The following is a 20,731-nucleotide window of genomic DNA, read 5'->3' as shown; positions in this document are numbered from 1 at the left end:
ATGGTATGGATGCATCAGCAGCAGCAGCAGCAGTGGCTGAAACCTAAATGTCCTGGCTCAATATTCATTATTCACCATGCCGGACTCTTGCTGGTAACACCTAGGTAAAATTCCTTGTGCAAAATAAAATCAACTTGAATAACATTCTGTGCTGCTTTGGGTGACATAGCACATAAAGTTAGAGGTGAAAGATGAAAGATGAAATTGAGGCTTTAACATTGTGTCAGTGGGATCAGACAAACAAGCACATCAGCCACACCGCACACAGCATGACAGCTCAGGTTTCCCCATTCTGACACTGTTAAACATTTATTTATGTGCATTTCCCCTCCCGTGCACATGCAGGGGGCAAACATATAAACGACTGACCTTCCTCTGTGATTACCAGAAGACTAAGTTAACTGTTAACCACAAACCACCGCGATGTTGCTCCAATGTTACAAAAACAAAAGAGTCAGACTTACATTCATGGCTCCGGCTCCGTTTGACGCGTGATACAAACAAACTGTAATCCCGAGGCGTAAACTCGTGGACAATATAGATGCTCTTGTTGCAAAACCTTTCGATAAAAACATTTCTATCCCACGCTCGTAAATTGTCCGGGACGGAATCGCCACTACAGAAACGTTTGGACACACTGGAGCCGCTACAACGCCATTGCAGGCAGTGGGTGATGCTGCCAGTCGCGCTATAGGGGTGTCGGTGCAATTTGGCAGCTCATCTCACAGAGAGCTGCACTGTGGCACCATCTACAAGGGCTGCTCCGATATACGTCTGCAGGATGGTAAAGCAAACATACTTAGCTGTTATGGTAGCCGGCGATTTGCGAATGTAAAGCCTCATGTGACAGGTGCTAAAACCTGAACTGCGGCAATGGTTTGGTCCGATAATCTGCTGCGCGGAGGGGGTTTCAGTGAGCTGCAGTCTGGCATAAATACCAGCACACAGCAACTGTAACTTTACTCGCTGCTTATTGTTCATCACTGGGGTTTGGGTGGGGTAGATGGGGTCAGGGACCAATCTGGCAACGCGATGGGTGCTCAAATTAGGGTGACTAGAGATGAGGGCCACCAGAGGGCCTAGAGGAGTTTACAAGAAGGAAGAGCAAGAAAAATGGGTGAAGTTTGATATCACTGTTAATTAACTGTGTGCTAGGAGAAATAAGGATAGCAACATCTGCTCCTTCCTACATCTTATCAGTGTAAGCATAGGTGTAGATTTCAGGGGGGGCACAGGGGGCACCACCCCTTCAACATTTTAAACATTTGTCGCCACCCATAGAAACATCAAAGTAGCAGAGGTCTTGCATTTTGAAGAAATTAAAGACATTTCCATCGTAAAATGCTGCAGAGAAAACACAGATTGATGCATTCAAATTCACCAAAATGCAGAACATTAGGCGTCTAACACAGGGTTTAAGTCAGAAGGCATATGCTGGCTTTTTGCTGGAATCACATGTAGTTGTCCAGCAGCTGAAAATATCAAAGGCCAAAATGTCCAGTGGGAAATATGCCAAATAAATAAACAGCATGTTAATATATATCAATATTAATCTATATTTGTTGCTTAGACAACTTAAATACAAACATGCAGACCAGATTTTTATTTTTACTACAGACGGATCTATTTGACCGACGAAGCTGTACATATGACACATCCACAGCACTCACGATCTTCTCTTACCACACTCACTGTCGCTAGGTGATAGCATCATGGATCACATTCTCCAAGCAGACCTTCAACACACCGCAACCTTGGAGCTCAGACCAGAGATACATTTCACTCTACCATGCATGGTGGGTTTCACTGTCATTAAATGTAGTCTGTTATATGGTCAGAATTCTGGAATATTAATGGACATATTGGGCATAAATATAAGTCTAGCGCAAACCCTGGTCTGATGCTCAAAATTTCCTGAGGAGGACCAAAAAACCCTCATTTCATATGTGTCCACTTTCAATGTTGAAATGGCACCTATGCCCTTGATTCTACTGTAGGTAAAGGTGACACTGGGCATTTGTTCCTTCTGGAGGGTGATAAGTGTCATGAGCAGACTTAATTCAGCCACACGTGATGAAACAAGAGCCTCTGAATATTAAAGTTGGCCATACTGAACACACCATACTCACACACTCGCATGCTAAATGCATATCAGAAAATTATATGGTTATCAGAATTTGCAGTCTCTTTCCTCAATTAAAATGTCTGATTTTACATTACACAAATTTTAACAATTGCCAACATTCAAATGTGTGGTTATCTTAATAAACACTGCAGAGTTATTGATGTTGATGTGTTATAATGCATGGCATTGTTGCTTACATGTGTATGTTGCAAGCACACATGACATGTTATATTCTGAATTAAAATCTTAATCAAAATTTAATCACAATTCATTCAAAAAGTATGTGTGATTTAGCAGATTAAAGAGCAAGCGTAAATTTGAATGAAATATTTATGACTTAATTCGTCACATTCTTAAATCCCATAAAGTAAATCTCATTTATAAATGTGCAGTCATATGATCTGCCAAAATATGCAATTTACATTATTATCAAAATAAGGTAAATCGCATATTTTGGCATGGTAAATGGTTAAATAAATTTTATGTAACCATTTCTGTCCATATTAAACTCACTCAAAGATACACATTTGTTCTTTTTCATGCAGTAGGCTATTGTTGTTCCATTTTTACTTATGATCTTTCACATTTTTCATTACCAGCGTCTCTAAAGGAAGTCTTTGCCACAATAAACCTACATGAGCTATAGTTTGTTCCCATTTAGCAACAGGATGCACTTGTGAGGAGCGAGGGTATGTTACATCTTGCCCTGCACCTCAGAATAAGTAAAGTCAGGGCAACTACAGCGTAAACTGACACTTAACACAACCTATACTGAGGAAGAAGTGGTCAATCCAAATCAGCGCACATTCACCACATAAGATCTCAGACACATTTAGCCACTATCTTAACCTCTTGCCAATTGGGAAATGCTGTGTTTTCCAAGCATGAAGCATGCATTGACCTATACTGTTTGTTGTGATACATTCAGTCCAAACGCTGGCTATGTGAAGATGTTGCTAAGCAACCTAAAAATAATCTTAAGGGAATGATAGGGAGGGTGAGAGAACAGAACAGCCTCGCAACCGCAGAGCGCTGAGGATGGATGGCATCATGTTCATCACCACATGCGGAAGCTATGAATCCAGTTTCAAATATCCCTTCATCAAACAAGAGGCATTCAGTGAACACGGTCGACATGTTAGCCAGAACCAGGGTGCTTCTCTGCAGAATCAAAGTGCGCTCTCAGTGGCAGCTGACATCAAGGGAGCATGAAGGGTGAATTAAGGGTCCCACAGCCCTTTAGCCGGCCTGACTTGAAGCCAAGGGGCCAAAACATGACCATCTGTCTGCTAGGACTGCCTCTGCAGGGGGTCTGGGCAGATTCGAGCAGACTTCTTAAACATGTCTCTGCCCTCCAACAGCTGGGCTTCGGAGGTCATGCTCTGGTGAGGTGATGGTGTGTATGCATGTGTGTAGGAGCCTATGTGTTTGTCAAGAAATCATCAAGCTCATAGATCAAAAAGAAATCAAAGAAGGCATTAATAAACAGAGGAATTTAGCAACCTTCTTTCAATTGAAGATAAAAAGATGCTTTAAGAGAGTTACACTATAGGGTCAGTGAAATGACATGTAGTCCTTAATCACATGGAGACAAGTCAACAGGGACGCAGCCACACAGCAGCCACTCCTTGTGTATGATACACAGCCAGCTGAAACCTAAACCCCAGTTTAACTCCACCAACATCCCACAGAAACATCCACAGAAGGCGTGACGCCCCTTTCTCTGATTCATGCTGTGTTTTTGCCCCGTTTTTTTACGAGACAACCATCTTTTTCCATCCAGATGTGGAGCCAATGAGGAGCCGTGCTGTTTCCAGTGAAGGAAGGAGGCGGAGGAAGGAATGCTGCAGGATGCTTATTATCATGGCTGTCAAACCCCAGTGGCGATTAGATTAAAACAGCCTTTTTACATGTTAGATTTACGAGGATGATGTGCACCATGTCCGCTAGAGCTGTCGCGGTATGGCTCGGTACGGGTACGTATCGATTAAACTCGGATATATCCGGACATTTTCACGCGTTTGCCTTTGATGCGGTGTCTATGCTAGCTAGCTAGCTAGTTAGCATGCTGCTGTTTAGCTACCGTGCTCATTTTTTCCAGGAGGCTGAGGAGGAAAAATGGCTAACAATAGGCAGCTATACCGTTATACAGTGTACACAGTCAGCATAAAAATGGTTTTATACACTCTCTTACATCTTCAACGAGTTATATAATAACGTTATACAATATCTTGCTGGTTATATTTGTTGTCATTCATTCAGTTTTAATTACCTTTGTGAAATTAGCCCATTTCCCATGGCGCTGGCCTGTGTTTATATTTAGACCAGGTGTGTAATGGATGCCTAATTTAGCAGCTCAAGTCACCCCTAATTATATATGGAGAATATATGTGAGAATATTATTACACTGCTTTTTTTTTTTCTTACAGCTGCTTATTAGTGGTACACATCTTGTGCTGGCAATTTATATTCTCTCTGTTGCCTGTTTATTAGGTAGACATGTAGGTGAAATTAATGCAGTAACACAACAGCCTTGCAACAATGTTAAGAGTCAGAAATCTTGGTGCAAGATAATCATATGAACTCCTTACATCCATCTACCAGGGTTTAACAAGTCTTAAATTTGATTTTGAAAATTTAAGGCCATAAAATGTCTTAAAAAGTCTTATTTTTACCTGTGAGAAGTCTTAAATTTTGAGGTGAAACTAGGACTAACGGAGACATGTCTGAATACCTAATCAAATCTAGCTATTACTGTATCTAGTTACATGATTAGTTATATGATATTATTACTTTATTACTCGTAATGCGATAGAAGATACACTGAAAAACATGTGAACATGATGTTTACTACCGTGTATTAATGCAGTTTGTTGGAGTTAAATGGTATTAATTTTTCTTTTTTGAGGTCGTAAAACATCTTAAATTTGACTTTAAAAAGTCTGCAGGAACCCTGATCTACAGGTATAAAATCAGCCCAGTATCACTTCAACATTACAGCAGGAATCAAAGGTCTCTAACATTTGTCCATGCTTTTATCTAGGGATACAACTTACAATTACTTTCATCATCAGTTAATCTGTTTTAAAGATAAGGAAAAGTAAAATAAGATGAGAAAAAGACAGCAGATTAGAAGTGTTTAGCAAATATTAAATAAGATATATGATATATAGCAAATGTAAAAACTAGATAACAGTAATGTGCAAATTATAAAACTAGCTCACAGTCAGGTGCAAACATGGTGCGATCATAAAAGCTACACAGCAACAAGAATATATTGTAAAAAGCGAAAAAACCTTGATAAATCCATTAATTGTTTGGTCAAGAAATCAAAGAAAAATAGTAATAAACGCACATTAGAATTTCCCACAGCCCATGAAGAGATATGTCTTGTTTTATGTAATCAACAATCCAATACCCAAAGATTTTCAGTTCACTATTATGACAAAGAAACGCACCAAACCAGTTTCAATGCACCACACATTAGAAACAATGGTTTCAGTTTATTCAAATTAATTTCTGTGTGCAACTTCTCTTTATCTGGGGGATTTATCCAAGCTTGAAAAATGTGAATCTGCATGCACAGCTGTTGTATTAGACTGCATTAGTTTAAGCCAGGTTAATAAACTAGTAACAAACTGAATGTATAGTTTAGACTGCCCTTGAAAGACACACTTGTTCTATTCATGCTTCTGTTCAATGATCCAATAGTTTACATTGTGCATGCCTATGACGCCAAACACACGTCTTTACATGAGAGATTTGTCCATATGGATTGGCCCGTGGGCTTGAAGCAGAGAACAGCCCTATACAGAGATGGTGAGTGGGTGTGTGCAGTGGTGCACTTCATGTGTTGACCCGCTGTCCCCTCCCCCCTGTCATAACACAGTGACACGCTCAACTGGTTTCCCATTAATACTGGCATTATTGTTTTCAGTTGTCTGCTGTCCCACAGACTTGGCCCACATACTTTTGCTGTAACAGCAGTTTACTGAATTTAGATTTTGTCTGATCCTTGCCCCTGCTAGAAGTAGAATTCATCCTTAATCATTAACTATGAAACAAAGGTCTATATCTTCTGTTTAACACGATACTGGTGCTCTACTGCCCTGAGTCAACCTAATTGTTTTAGATAAACCAGAGATTTACTTACCCCCACAGAGCGCTAGAAGATTGAACTGGCTGTGTCGTGTCCACTCTTGTCCTTAGCCACAGCCTTCTGCCTGTTGTGACACTGACTACTTTCACTTCCAGGTCTGTGTTTAGAACAACGAGGCTCAACCTCATCACAGGCAGAATACCAAAGCTGCGGTTCAAACAGTAGCGATCCTTGTTGTCTGTGCTTCCCCGGAACACCAAAGAAGCACATGCATTCCTCCTGACCCGTGCGACGTACACATACAAAGCTGATTCAACAGAACTAAAGGACATCCCTCCCTTGCCTCTGTGTCGGCTAGCCGGAGGCCTCAGTTAGCTCGAGCCATTAGAGGAACAAGGGTGTGTTTTTTTCTCTATGTGCTGCCAATGACATTTTTAGCGTAGGCATCACTCCTGAAACTTCAGTCAGTCCAAGGTCAGCCCTGAAGAGCATAAAATCTGGTTAGTCATTTCCACCTCCCCCATGGCCTGTCAGTGATCTACTCTAAATTAAAGATTGTCAGTTTATTATGATTATGTGCAATATAAAGGAAATACCTGAATGCCAGCGCGTACAGTATGTGAGCCCAATTATCAGTAGAGTGTGGCTTGTTGTGTGTATGAGTGTATGAGCATGCACTTTTGTCTATCTTTACATTTGTCTTGCAGCAGGAGCCTAATGGTTAGTCTTCAGTCAGTCTAGTATTAACCTTTAACTGGTGATGTATTATGTACACAGGGCTCAACAGTAATAGTTGCCAGGTTGCCAGTAGCAACCTTTTTGAAAAAAATGGCAACCAGTTCTTGATCTCCTTAACATATAAAATTAAATAAAGCCTTAATAAAATGAAAATTGATGAGTTATATAAAAGTTAACCCCCATACAGTTGTCATGAATGTTGGAATTAGCTAAAGAGACCCAAACTGTTTTATGTACCAGCTGTAAACATGTCTATTTCTGCTGTGAAGTTGGGCATTTTAATATGGATGTCTTCGGAAATTGACTCGCTTCTGGAACCAGCCTCAAGTGGCCATTAGAGGAACTGCAGTTTTTAATAACACTTCTGCGTTGGCTTCATTTTTCAGCCCTGGAGGTTCATGGTTGGTCATAAGTCACAGTCATGACTCTGATGCAGGTGACAACACTGCAAGTGCATTGGTGCGTTTACTGGCATGTATGCAGGCATCTGTTTTTAGAGACAATTGTAAAGCAAATTAAGTTGTTTGACTATGGGGTGAAAAGTTCAACGAACCTGTCAGCTTCCAACTCGAATGTGCTTCAACGGACAAAAAAACAAAAAGTAAATCTGTGAATTCTTGGTAGGTGTAGTATCTCGGCACCCTTGAGCTTAACAGAAATACACTGCAAAATATGTACAGCATACTCATCAATAAGTGACGTATCAAGTTTACTAGTTTACTGATAACACTTTAGATTCAAAATCTGTCAAGTATCAGATAAAACCATATTTTTAGTTTCGGCAACCAAGAGCTGCCTGGCTTTTAAAAGTTAGTGTTGAGCCCTGGTACAGTAGGAGGGCTGAGGTCCATCATCTCGAGAAGGCCTGGCAGAAATTCAGCCCGCCGCAAATAAGCAGATCTGATGCTATTAGCGGAGCCTCAGTGTAGCTTAGTTAGTGATCTTTACTTACAGTGGCTGCTCGCTAAACAGAAGTGACTGCAGTCAAACACAGTCCAATAGGATCCTGTAAGCGAGACCGGCTAACATAAGGCAGCCAGGAGTGTGTGTTAGGCTCAAAGGCTTGCTGTTGAATCAGAGCTTTAATGTTGATCGGCCAAAACACATTTCAAATCCCATAGGTCATTTCCTATTCCTCAGACCATTAGGTGAGACCAGGCCATCTGGGCTCGCTTCTGTGTCCTGCTTGTCTCATCTGTGGACGTGCCACAAATGTTTACACCGCATCCAGTTGGCCTCTGAGCAGAACAGAATAGCCAGTGCTTGACCTTGAATGGGAGTGTGTGACTGTGGTCCTTTGTGTGGTGAAGAATTGATGAGGCCCAACGGGTCGGGTAATAGAATCCAAGCGTGCACATTCAGAGTGGGATTTGCAGATCGACTCAAGTCATCACCGAGGGTGCCACCGGTGCGCCGAAACTGAATGAGGTTTTATTCTTGGTCGCTGAATAACCTAGATCTTAGTGTCATGGGTGCAGTAGTAGCAGAGAAAGGAGCCATGGCGCGGATTAGTCTCGCTCAGGTGGTTCCCTCAATCTGTTCTTGGAAAGAAACGTGGTGGATATAACCTCAGGTTTCTACAAGTAACACCACATTTAGCGGCCGCTAAATGCTATTGATTGTATCTAGCTGCGACTGAGCCCTCGGGGACATCGGACATATGGCCAGTCACCGTTTGTGGCCACAGATGTAGCCCAGTTTAACATGCATATGGGAGTGTTTTATAACCTTACTCGTACAGGCAGCTCATCAGTGCACCTAGATTGCAGTTAGGCAATTTGGCCTTGTAGATGTGGACTTCCTTAATAATCTGCAGCTTACTGTGTCACTTAATCTTTTATAACCCCTTTGTGCTCCCTGGTAATAGATAACACTTAACAACCGAAGATCACATACTGACTTCCTCTTTCATGGGCATGGATTAAAATGTAAATCCTGCTCTATTACTGTGTTCAGTGGAGATTCTCCTTGGAAATCAGCTTGTGTTCAAGGAGAGGGCTGTCAGTACAGTCGTAGAGACTCACTCCATGTTGTGATGCTGTAGAATATGTTAGTTTGACGTTAATAAGAAGATGAGGCGGGAGATAAACAATGGTGAAAATCGGTGACATTTTCCTCGAGGGGAAGGCACACATACAGCTTTCCCATGCCTTCTTGCTGCTTAATGTGTTTGGAGTTATGTGTCTGCAGGCGAGAACAGTACAAACTCTCCTTCCCTCCTTCTCTTGCACTTCATAGCACAGATCTCCAGTTTGCCCTCCCTCCCTCTCCTCCCCCCCTCCTTCTCCTCTTCCTCCTTGTACACTCAGTCTCCCATGGTGATTAAAAATTGAGTGCCCACCCACTGCGGGGAGAAAAAAGTGAGAAGAGGAAAAATTCTCAGAGACTGAAAGACGACAAGAGAAGGGGAAATAGTGGAAGATGCAAAGACAGGGAAGAGAGCTTTGCAAATCACAAGTCTTTTGTTGTGTAAACTTTTGTGAAGGGGCTGCCATTTTCCTAGCGATGCCCTTCACAAATACAGACTAAATGTTTGTGTTTGAAATGGAGTGGGGCTAAACAGAGAGAATAATGGAGACGGAGTGGGAGGAGGGCACGAAAACAGCTCCATACAGTCTGAATGACTCTCATTACTGCTGCTTTTACTCACAGTACCTCGGCGCCTTGGCCCTGAAATTCATTCTTTTGATTTAGCAGCTTGGTCTTATTATGTACATAATCATAGTCTTTCCGTCAGCTAATAATTTGAGTTCGTGCCTGTTTCTTCACTGCGTTCTTGTGTGAAGCAAATGCATTTTACTTTTAAGAGAATGCAGACGCCACCAGGCAAGAAAAGTGGACAAATCTGTCATTGCCAGCAGTATTGATTCTCAAAGTGTGAAGTAGGTTAGCAGGTGTTAGTAACCCTGAATGTTTACTTTATTTGTTTTCACCTCTATTAACGCCTTCTCTTCTTGTCTAATTAGTGCTGCTGGCAGGTCATTAATGATAAAGCAAACACAGAGGGGGAAAAAAGTGTGAATATTTTGCTTTCAGGTGCTAATTTCCTTTTTGTTTTGAAATCTGTGTTTCAGTGGTCACCATCTTGTCAAGATCGCATGCAGACCGTAACGTCTACCCATCTGCAGGAGTGCTGTTTGTCCATGTTCTGGAGAGGGAGTATTTCAAAGGAGAGTTTCCTCCCTACCCAAAATCAGGTATAACACCATCACATTCCCACTTTCTGCATGCTTATTAGCTTACTATGCTTATTATCTAAGTGAGTAAAACATTTGTACCGGTAGTTGTTGGCGCAGCCATTGTATAAATGCAGCAGTGCATTGTCCATTCATCACATTTCACTAGTAAAAAATGCTTAGCCGCTGGTGGCAAGTCGTCCACAATTCAGCTAATGGGTCTAAATGTACATTACTGAATTGGTTCTGACCCGTAACAGATCATTGGGTCACCCCTCATTAAACAGCTCTGCCTACAGGCGATGCCAGCAACGACCCGATCACTTTCAACACCAACCTGATGGGCTACCCCGACAGGCCGGGCTGGCTGCGTTACATCCAGAGGACCCAGCACAGCGACGGAGTGCTCTACGGCTCCCCCACTGCAGAGCATGTTGGCAAGCCCTCCGTCATAGAGGTGGGTGGTTGGACCACTTTCAAAGTGAAGAGAGGGAAGATGAAGGCATTCATGTTTCTGTTTAATGTGTCAAGAAAGTAAAACTGTCGTACAACATGAAAGCATTAAATTAAAAGAATCATTTTCATTCAGAAGGCAGTGTCACACATTTACAGTCTCTACCAAATCACACACATAAAGGTAATGGAGTAGTAACACATTTGAATTGATTTTACAGAGCACAGCTGATGTAGCATAGTAAAATGTTACGCTACGAGTCTTCAGACTTAAATTCCATTATGTTTTCTTATGCTTTCTTTGTCCCCCATAAGCTACTGTAGAAATTCTTTTCCCAAAAGGCTTAGCATTCCCAGCGGCGCACATGTGCCTCTATACGGCGTCTCAGTCTTGCACAGAGCCTGCGTAGTGTGTATCTAGCTCAGCCTTGCCCAGAGTGCTGCTGCCATATAAGCTGCACTGATCTGGGCTTAAACTTTCACCCCTGTGTGTTGCAGATTACTGCCTATAACAGACGCACTTTCGAGACAGCACGGCACAACTTGATCATAAACATCATGGCCACAGAAGGTAAGAGGTGCCAGTATGAGGGCTTAAAGCAAACAGAGATCAGACTGTGCAACTTCCCTGATTAAATCCTGAGGGCTTGATCAGTACTTGAAGTGTCATGGAGAGGAGGAGAAAATGCCGCCTGTGATTATTTTTGTCAACAAGAACTAATCAGTCATTCTCAAGAAAAAGAACATGTTGTATTGATCTAACCACGTGTACGATATATACAAGTGTCTCTACCAAACTCTGAATCAGTTATTGTTTGCAGATGAACTAAAAGATACATCAAGAATCACAAGTCAGTGTGGCTTCTGTAAACACACACTCTTGCATCAATACAGAATGTTATGGTCATAAATTATTATGGTATATCTATAGAAAGCAGCCACTCCCTTTCATCTGTGTGACTGCACCTCACATCTGTGCGTCTGCACGTTTGCACACCGGCTTGTCGACCAGTCGCGGTACATGCAGTACAAGATGAACTGAATTGGCTGAACGCTCGGCAGATGTTCGCGGCGCCAACGTGACATCACTTTCCCTTTTCTGTGATGTCATCTGCCATCTGGCTCCAGAAGGAGGCCAAGTCATAACAGAGCAGAGCAGACACACTAACGTCTGCTGGACAGACTGCCGAAATCAGTGTCATCTATGCTGCAGCAATGAAGTATTAATGATGTCATAGTCAGCAGAACGCAACTGTAGCTGCCCCCCTCGCTTCTCTATCTGCAAATCCTTAAAAAGTCTTAAAAGGCACGAATTCATTAATCTAAAAGTAAGGGTCTTAATTGGTATTAAAATGTCTTAAAATAATCTTTCAAAAGTCTTAAAAATAATAATTAACATCTCAGATTAACATCATCCAGACGAAGTTGACGGATGTTTCACATTACAGTAAACATTTGTGCAAAACTGTCCTTAACCCTTTGTAATTCATGCCCTTTTTTTCTTTAATAGTTTATCGTAAAATTAGTCTTAAATTTCATTCCAAGTGGCATTAAGTAAACTGAAAAAGGTCTTAAATCTAACTTGCCTTAAGCTGTAGGAACCCTGTCTCTCTCCGCCATTCAACTTTGATTCTGAGTCTCTCTCTCCCTCATCCCTGTGCACAGAGTTCCCTCTGCCCTACCAGGCGGAGTTTTATATCAAAAACATGAATGTGGAGGAGATGCTGGCCAGCGAGGTGCTGGGGGACTTCCTTGGAGCGGTAAAGAACGTATGGCAGCCTGAGCGCCTCAATGCTATCAACATCACCTCAGCTCTGGACCGTGGCGGCCGTGTGCCCCTGCCCATTAACAACCTTAAGGAAGGGTGAGGAGTTTGAAAGTTTTGCAGGACTTGTATTGCAACACTGAAGGAAAGATGATCCAGTCACAGCTAAATTAATTTTCTTTCTTTTTAGGCTCTTTTTATTGCACGTTACGTTGATTTTTTTATACTGAAAACCAGATAAATTGCGGGATTAGTGTTATGATTCAGGTGAGTTTTAACAGTCTTAAACATGGTCTCCAATCAAACAAATTGCTTATATTTTCAGCCCACTCACATCATGCTGACATTTTATTTAATTGGGGCCCTAGGGATTCACCGTTCGCTGTGAATTAGATGAGTACACTTGACTGTCAGCGCCGACAGATACTGTCAGCTGGTCTAGTTCAGAGGGGAATAGCCCACATGAACTGCCATAAGTTGTGCATCAAAGATTCATGCTGACGTTTTGGAAGATGAAAGCATGTAGGAGAACGCTCAGCGGAGGAGAAGTGCTCTGACTATTACAAGCCTCAGCATAAACATGTAAAATGAGGCTCCATTTTCTCTCCTCTTCTCTCATGCTTTGCGTTTCACTTTCTCCTCCCCTCTCCAGAGTGTATGTGATGGTCGGCGCCGATGTTCCCTTCTCTTCGTGCCTGCGGGAGGTGGAAAGCCCACATAACCAGCTGCGCTGCAGTCAGGAGATGGAGCCTGCCATCAGCTGTGACAAGAAGTTCAGAGCCCAGTTTCACATTGATTGGTGTAAGATCTCTCTGGTGAGGATTGTCTTGTACAGATTTGCTTGGATTGAAAATTGCAGGTTCTTTAAAGGGGAACTATTATGCTCATTTTGAGGTTTAAACTTGAACATATTAACATGCTTCAAAGGACAAAAAAACGCGCCATTTTCTTCATACTGCCTAGGGCTGGCTCCCTTCTCTCAAATTCATATTTCAGTATTTTCAGGCTGAATGGTGTTACACGATATATATCTCTGTAAAGTCGTTTACCATCGCCTGTCAAATGAATCTAGTGCTGAAAAATGATTTAAATATTTGTATTCATTTAATCTCATTTCTGCACAGAGCATCAACAGAGAGGCTGAGGGAGGGAAGGAGCGAGAGATAATTTGTCTGCGTTATATACATCTTGTATGCTAAACGTCTGTGTTGTTGCTGCATTTTTTAAACAGATCTGTCACCTGCATCCAGGCGCTGTCTCAGTGTCACAAAACAGACTACAACTAACAAAAAGAACAGCGATGCACTATGATCCACCTCATGCACAGACTAGCAGCGCAGTGCTGGATTACATGCGTGCTACTGCGGTGATTTCAGTCATCTCACAGACTGATGTAGCGTAGCACGTGCAACATATCGACCAATGTCGCACTGTAAACAAACAGATTAAACAGAGGAGCAGCTCTGCGTCTCTCAGTGCTGCTGTAGAACTTGTGAGTTACCAAGTGGGGCGGAAAATATATTGATATATCATATATAGTCGCCACATTGCCCAGCCCTAATACTACCTGTGCCGAAACACCTGTATTCACCCTCTGTCTGAGATACTCCATTATAGCGCCTGTCTCTTTAAGCCCCCCTACTGAAAAAGCCCAGTCTGCTCTGATTGGTCAGTGTTCCCAGGTCTTTCAAATCTTTGCGTTTCTGCACCCTCATAGCAGCCAGGAAAATGACATTAATGGAGAAAAGCAGTACTTTCTACTGTGAGAAGTCACCAGTAAAAGCCTCTCAATACAACAGGACATGTTCCAGCAGGAATAAGATGTGAAATCACTTTCCCTGACGACAGCATGTAGCTACGTGTAGCAGTGTACTTGCAGCTGGGGAATGACTGTAACAGAATATAGTGGCACTTTCTACCATAAAAAAAATCCCCAAATCTCCACAGCTGGAGACGTTTTAGCAGGAACATGATCTTAAGTCTCAGAGACATTGACAACATCTGATACCAGGATTACATGTTTTCTTGAAGTTAGCATGGAACAGTGTAGGCTACGTAATGAAAACACTTGCAGTGACGTGCCTGGAGCAGATGACCATATAAGGAAATCTGTCACGATCAGCCGTATTCAGAGTGGTCTGAAGCCTGAGGTTTTTGCTCAGTTATACATATGTTTACGTCATTATTTGAAACTTTGGCTACGTTTCATATGGACTTTTGACATTTTAACATGATATATATATATATATGACAGAAATTGAGGAAAAGCATAATGGGTCCCCTTTAATGCTGAGATGAACAGGTACACTAGTCTTTGTGCACCAAAAGCAGTGTTTTTGACCAAATGCTGTCATTGAGTAAATATTATTCTAAACTACTGTTACATCTCTGACACATTTTTTTCACAGACGCTGTATTAACTACGACTTATCTCTTTAGGTTGACATCAACAAAGTGGCCCCGGTATACATTACCCGTCCCGACCCAGGCACCGGGATCCTGCCTGAATTCGGGGAATACAACCCCCCCTCTGAGTCCCTGCAGGGCCGCAACTACTTTTCAGACTTCCTTATCACACTGGCTGTTCCCTCCGCTGTGGCACTAGTCCTCTTCTTCATCCTCGGCTACACTATGTGCTGCCGGCGGGAAGGGGTGTAAGTGTGCTTGGTCTTATATTTTTATGCAAATATCACACCAGACACCCCAACAAACATTTGAGGAAAGCAGAGAAACTGTTACTGAAGTTTATGAGAAGCAAGTGCGAGACAGGGTTGATAGTGCAGGATATTTAGATAAGAGCAATAATCTGGACTGGAATTGCAGCGTGTCATTACCATCCAGTTGTACGGTCCATTTATATTACGTTCCCCCCATGAATATTTGTCACAGTTTTTTGTTAATTTTGTCATCTTGATGTTTTGAAGCATAGCCGTGACATCGGTAGCCATTCATCCATGGTAAATCTCTTTCATCATCCTCCATCATTTACAGGCTGGGAGAGACGTGCCCCCTCGTTCACTCAATCTCGCACACCCCCATCACCATTTCCACTCTGTCTTTACCCAACGGTCCATTCACTTGTGTGTAGATGTCTCTTTTAACTATTAATATTAGTATTTAATTCATCCATTTTGTTTTGTTTCTAGGGAAAAAAGAAACATGCAAACACCAGAGTAAGTGTTTTACCTCTCCTGTGTTTTTCTTTATTTTGGGTCTGTTTCTGTCCCCTGCCCCCCCCTCTCTCTTTGGTTTGCAGTTTTGTCATCTATGTTGTCATTGACGGCTTTCTCATATACATTCATATGCTCATGTGTGTGTTGACATCCATTCATCCAAACGGGCTGCTCAAAAATTCAATGGCCAGGTGCAGGTTATTAATGTTGTAGCTGTAACAGATTGCCTAAAACGTACATAAATCAAAGAACATATCTTGCACCATATGTCAAACAAAGTAAAGAAGTCACAGCGATAGGTCAGGATGGAGGTTATGTTGCTGTTGTGCATGCATGAATTGAGCACAGAACTCAGCATAGCTGATACAAATTGATTGCCTATTTTAAATGTGTGTCGGATGAGACAAATTAACACCACCCGCCGTGACTACACCGAGCTTCAATACGTGTTAACCGCACTGCCTCTCCCCTCTCCAGCATCCAGCTGGTTCACCACAGCTCAATCCAGAAGTCCGCCAAGGAGCTGCGGAGCATGTCTAAGAACCGTGAGATCTCCTGGCCCCTCTCCACCCTGCCCGTCTTCAACCCGGTCAGTGGCGAGGTGGTGCCGCCCATCCACCCGGACAACTACGAGACCACCAGCATGCCCCTCATGCAGACACAGACGTGAGTCCAAAGATTATTCACTTTGGGTGAAGGGGACATGCATGTGCGGTTAACGCAACACGTGAACGAACAAACAGACATTTGCTCATTAGCAGGCACGCAGCTGTATGGCTTATAGGCGCCGTTATAGAGGGGGAAATATAAGTCAAAACAATACCGTTATCGTCTAATCTTGTTTTCAGTGCCATGTTTACAGCTAAAGCCAGTCAGGCCTCTGGAAAATACGACCACAGCTTAAGAGGTTCAAGCTGTCCCATGATTTTTCTTAATGGGCTTGAAACACAGAAATATTTGCTAATATAAGCACAACACATGATACTAAAGGCTCTTGTAATGTATGTGAATGCTCACCATAATGTCGTTGTTGATTTCAGGAATCTGCAAAACCAGATTACGATACCACAGCAGCGGCCATCAGGTTAGTATTTTTTTTCAACCTTTGTGTAGTACCCACGCAAACTGCCTTGCTCCATCTAATATGACACTATTTAATAGATAATAAAAGTAATAAATAAAGAATATAGATGCTGCAGATGCCAGAGCTACAGTTCAAGGGACAGTCCACCCCAAATTGAAAAATACATAATTTACTTTTAGCTGTGTTGCTGTCTATCAATCTAGATTATTTTGGTGTGAGCTGCAGAGTGTTGCAGACATCAGCTGTAGACATGTCTGCCTTCTCTCAAATACAATGGAACTAGATGGCACTCAGAAAAATAGATTTGAAAAACTCAACAGCAATGTCTCTTTCCAGAAATCATGACTCACTTACTGAAAATTATCCAGTGACCTTGTTGTGAGCAGTTTGATGTAGGAACTATTTTCTTTCTGTCCAACTACACCCAAAAACTATCACATAGAAGGAAGCATGCCTCTTCTGTTACTGCACCACTGAGCTGGTTAATGTTACAGCTCAGCAGAGGAGGACGCCATTTGGGCACGGTCACACATGAGCGAATGTAGGCAAATGACCATCGCCTGCCGAGTCGATATTCTGGCTGAGTGTGGGCAGTGCCAGGTTTGACGCCCAAGGACAGTTAGCTTGCCAGCTAATGTTAGCAAGCCTGCCTTTAAATAATGTGACATATGATCGCACGTCTCTCATAAGGGGCAGTTTGTGTTTTTTACGGCCAGTATCATACAACATCAGCTGGTTAGACACAGCTGTTGGTTGAGGCTGTGACTTCACCGGTCAAAGTTCACTAGAGTTGAATTCCACGTGATGCAAAGGTGCGAGTGGAAGTGAATGTTTTATTTGACCCGTTGCTTTTATTGGATGGAAGGGAACGGGAGGCAAGTACATGTCAGTGCAGATTTCACCCTTAATGGAGCACTGGCCACTGTCCATGAGTAGGTGCACACTTCCTTCTTTGCAGTGATACAGTTGGAGGATGTAGCCTGGGAGGAAGAAAATAGTTCCTACGTGAAACTGCTCACAACAACGTCTGTGGAGTATCTTGAGGAACTGGGTCATGATTTCTGGAAAGAGACATTGCTGTTGAGTTTGTCAAATGTGTTGTTTTTTGGGTTTTTTTGGCCACTTTGAGCACCACATGCTGAGTGCCATCTAGTTCCGTTAAATTGACGAGAAGACAGACAAATCTATGGCGGACATCTCCAAGACTCAGCAACTCACACCAAATACAATCCAGACTGATAAACAGCACTACAGGTAAAAGAAAATATGTTTTATTGATTTGGGGGTGTACTGACATCTTTCTACATTGAGTAAGATGACTGCACTGACGATAATAATTACAATATTGGAGCCACAGTTATTTTGCCGTGTTGCTCACACCCTCAGTCTGACCTCACCGTCTCCCCACAGCACTGTAAAAACACAAGCATCCAGACTTTATAGAATTGGACACAGATTATTGAGAGCAAATAATTTCGCTCCACAAGAAATCAGAGCTTTACTTCTCATTCAGTGGCATCTCAGCCCCTGCGGTTCTGGTATCAGAGCTTGAGCGCCCTCCTGTGTACATGTTGTTCAGCTGCATGGCCGTACTAGCACTAACCTGCTGCTCTCTCTGTTTACTGCTAACAAAGGAGATAATTATGTCATGTCAACATTTCGGAGGCTGGAGGTAGGTGCTGCAGTTTCTGAATTAATGTCGAGATAATTCATACTGATTTTCACGAAGTTATTTCAGCTCATCTCTGCAGCCGCTGAAGGGGACCATCAGGGTATGAAACTTAAATGTGAATTCTTGCCAACGAGGTTTTATATTCTGTTTTTCATATTTGTTCTAGGTAAATGGTATTCCTGAGGAGAGGAAGGTGGCTGAAGCACTGAATTTGTGACCAGTGTCGGAGCTGACTGATTTCATATCTACAGTATATCTTTGTTTTATTCTAACATTTGTGCCAATCTGCATGCGTCAGAAGTGTCTTTACAAAGATTTATCATCCACATGCACTTACACCTTAAAGAGTGAGTGAGAAAAGAGCTTAGCTGATTATAAAAATACATCAGAGTATTTTGAAGAGTTTGTAAATGTTAAAACTATGTTTGTATTTCTACTTGCTTTGCACAATGGACCTCTTAGAGGAAGAGAGAGTTTTTGTTGTCATGTGTTATTAAATATGTTTTGTGTCACATGATAATAAAGTCTTTCAAAATATTTTTTGACCCTAAGTAATTTTTGTCTCAATAATAAACAAGACACTGGTAATGTCTGAATGACATGAAAGGTATATTTTTGTCCAAAAAAGAAGCCAAAAAGCACATTTTATGAAGGTAATATTAACAATGTACAACAGAATAAAGGCATTTATAAATAATATGGATACATTTCACATTTTTAAGACATCACAATTTTTTTGTTTTTACATGTAACATATTTAAAAGAGGCCCTGCACAGGGGTATAAATAGTTGTTGCTTTTACAAGACCAAAAAGATCTATTAAGGCCTGAAACAATTACCAAATTTATAACTGTTGATCAGTAATAGACGAAGAAATGGATCAGTAAACTTCACACATATCAATGGAAATCACAACATGGAAATGCCACTCTCCTCTCTATACGATGAGGTGACGACTGGTTATAGAAATTACAAATTTACTTGGCTCTTCCTCAGTTCGAGAGCACGACCCGCACATTGTCTGATAACTGACACAAAAAGCTTCGAAAAAGCCGTCGACAGATTGTTCCACTGTGAAGAAGAAATCAGTTCCTTGTGGACCCACGATTTTCTTTTACAGAGAAGCTACATAAATGTGTAGATGACAATCGATAAAGCAATCTTTTACTGCCCTGTGGTAGATGTAATGCAACTCAAAATTCAAAAGCAAATACAGATTGGATTAACAATATTATATTTTTTGTATATGCCAAATGACTTTGACAAAACATTTCATTTACCCAATAAAAATGCAATAAAGTACAGAAAGTATCTGCACCGGTATCCATGTTGAACTTCCTGTTTCACTGCAAAGATGAAAAGAAAACGCAGGTCTTAAAATCAAAGTGCTTATCTCTTAAATGTCTGTGAGGATATATAGGCAAAGAGACATCACCCAAAAATATACAGTATATTCCTTTAAATGACAGTGATGTGCCCTCGTAGCTCAGTCAGTGCATTAGTTAGCAGTTCTTTTTAAATGTTGACATGGCCCTGATGCAAAGTGCCAAACAGAGGGAGGATTGTGATCACAGATGAGCATGTACTGTGTGTATAAGCCACTGAGAGAAGCTGTATGTTCAAAGGCAGTCAGTCTGAGAAATCCCTCACCCACTGACCAAAACGTCCACTGGCTGTGACAGCAGGGGAAGGGTGTGTGTTTAGCCGTTATTCCTATGGTAAAATATATGCAAGCCGGAGCATTTTCCACCAGAGCTAAGAGGCATAATGACAGGATAGAAACACTGCTGAAGCACTGCTGTATAAAATAAAGTCTCTCACTCTATTATACAAATATACACAGACTATGAAGTGAGCTGACAGGACAGAAGGGTGTAAAAGGCTCGACCTCCGCAATGCGTCTCTGAGGCAAGTGATCATCTATGAGATGCTGGGATGGGTACAAAATTATCTATGTAATACTTCCTTCACAAACAGCAGTCATGAGCGCAAAGTACAAAACAAAGCCCAAAGGAAAAAAAAAAACTGTATAAAATATAAGCTTAATTTAAATCATTAAATACTGTACATACCACATAGAATTTCAGAGCAACAGCAGGTGACCACAGTACCTTTCAGCACAAGGCAAACATCTCTAAAATCACTCACAAAAACATTAGCAAAAATATGTCGAGGAATAATCCAACATTGTCAACAATTGCACTCCAAATTTTTGACTTTAGTCTTGACAGTTTCATGATCACCCGCACCAGTTGTTGGTCCATACTTTGCATATTTAGATATCTAATGCTATTTTTTTAAATCACCAGAAATACTGTACAAAGTCATGTTGATAATAAAATGCAGCACAATTTTTTTTTTCCTTTTTAGATATCTGAATATGTAGATTATGGATCCACCTGAGTGAAAACACCTTCAACTGCTATTGCCATGTGGACGGAGTGTG

The 20,731-nt window shown here is 41.7% G+C and overlaps 2 protein-coding genes across 12 annotated transcripts in view; one reads left to right on the top strand and one right to left on the bottom strand.

Moving 5' to 3' along the window:
• The window catches only part of ppp1r9a (protein phosphatase 1, regulatory subunit 9A), a 62,543-nt gene extending 61,874 nt beyond the window's left edge, over positions 1 to 669 (bottom strand). For all 4 annotated transcript variants that reach the window (XM_033636960.2, XM_033636962.2, XM_033636963.2 and 1 more), the window contains exon 1: positions 465 to 669. The gene's annotated coding sequence lies outside the window, so the exon portion shown is untranslated. The remainder of the gene's footprint in view (positions 1 to 464) is intronic.
• A 3,121-nt stretch (positions 670 to 3,790) lies between these two features.
• On the top strand, positions 3,791 to 18,822 carry sgce (sarcoglycan, epsilon). Of its 8 annotated transcripts, none has more exons than XM_033636967.2 (12): positions 3,791 to 4,101; positions 10,037 to 10,159; positions 10,438 to 10,595; positions 11,090 to 11,162; positions 12,257 to 12,455; positions 13,009 to 13,171; positions 14,796 to 15,010; positions 15,503 to 15,529; positions 16,007 to 16,195; positions 16,570 to 16,613; positions 18,248 to 18,285; positions 18,452 to 18,822. In XM_033636967.2, the coding sequence occupies exons 1-12, from the start codon at positions 4,053 to 4,055 to the stop codon at positions 18,500 to 18,502; spliced, it is 1,329 nt and encodes a 442-aa protein (XP_033492858.1). In that variant the 5' UTR covers positions 3,791 to 4,052; the 3' UTR covers positions 18,503 to 18,822. The 8 variants fall into 8 exon arrangements, with proteins under 8 accessions (XP_033492858.1, XP_033492860.1, XP_078031630.1 ...); XM_033636966.2 differs by having other exon boundaries at positions 3,926 to 4,101; positions 10,426 to 10,595; XM_033636969.2 differs by lacking the exon at positions 15,503 to 15,529.
• Positions 18,823 to 20,731: the final 1,909 nt, after the last annotated feature.

The sequence above is a fragment of the Epinephelus lanceolatus genome, chromosome 16, assembly GCF_041903045.1.
Source record: "Epinephelus lanceolatus isolate andai-2023 chromosome 16, ASM4190304v1, whole genome shotgun sequence".
Classification (NCBI taxonomy): domain Eukaryota; kingdom Metazoa; phylum Chordata; class Actinopteri; order Perciformes; family Serranidae; genus Epinephelus; species Epinephelus lanceolatus.
The sequence above is the reverse complement of the archived record's forward strand: the minus strand, read 5'-3'. Positions and strand labels throughout refer to the sequence as shown.

Excerpts from the sequence above, each read along its gene's own strand:
- sgce (XM_033636966.2), top strand. The coding sequence starts at position 4,053 with ATGATGTGCACCATGTCCGCTAGAGCTGTCGCGGTATGGCTCGGTACG. Across the intron at positions 10,596-11,089 it reads GCAAGCCCTCCGTCATAGAG|ATTACTGCCTATAACAGACG; the intron begins GTGGGTGGTTGG and ends TGTGTGTTGCAG. Across the intron at positions 15,011-15,502 it reads TGCTGCCGGCGGGAAGGGGT|GGAAAAAAGAAACATGCAAA; the intron begins GTAAGTGTGCTT and ends TTTTGTTTCTAG.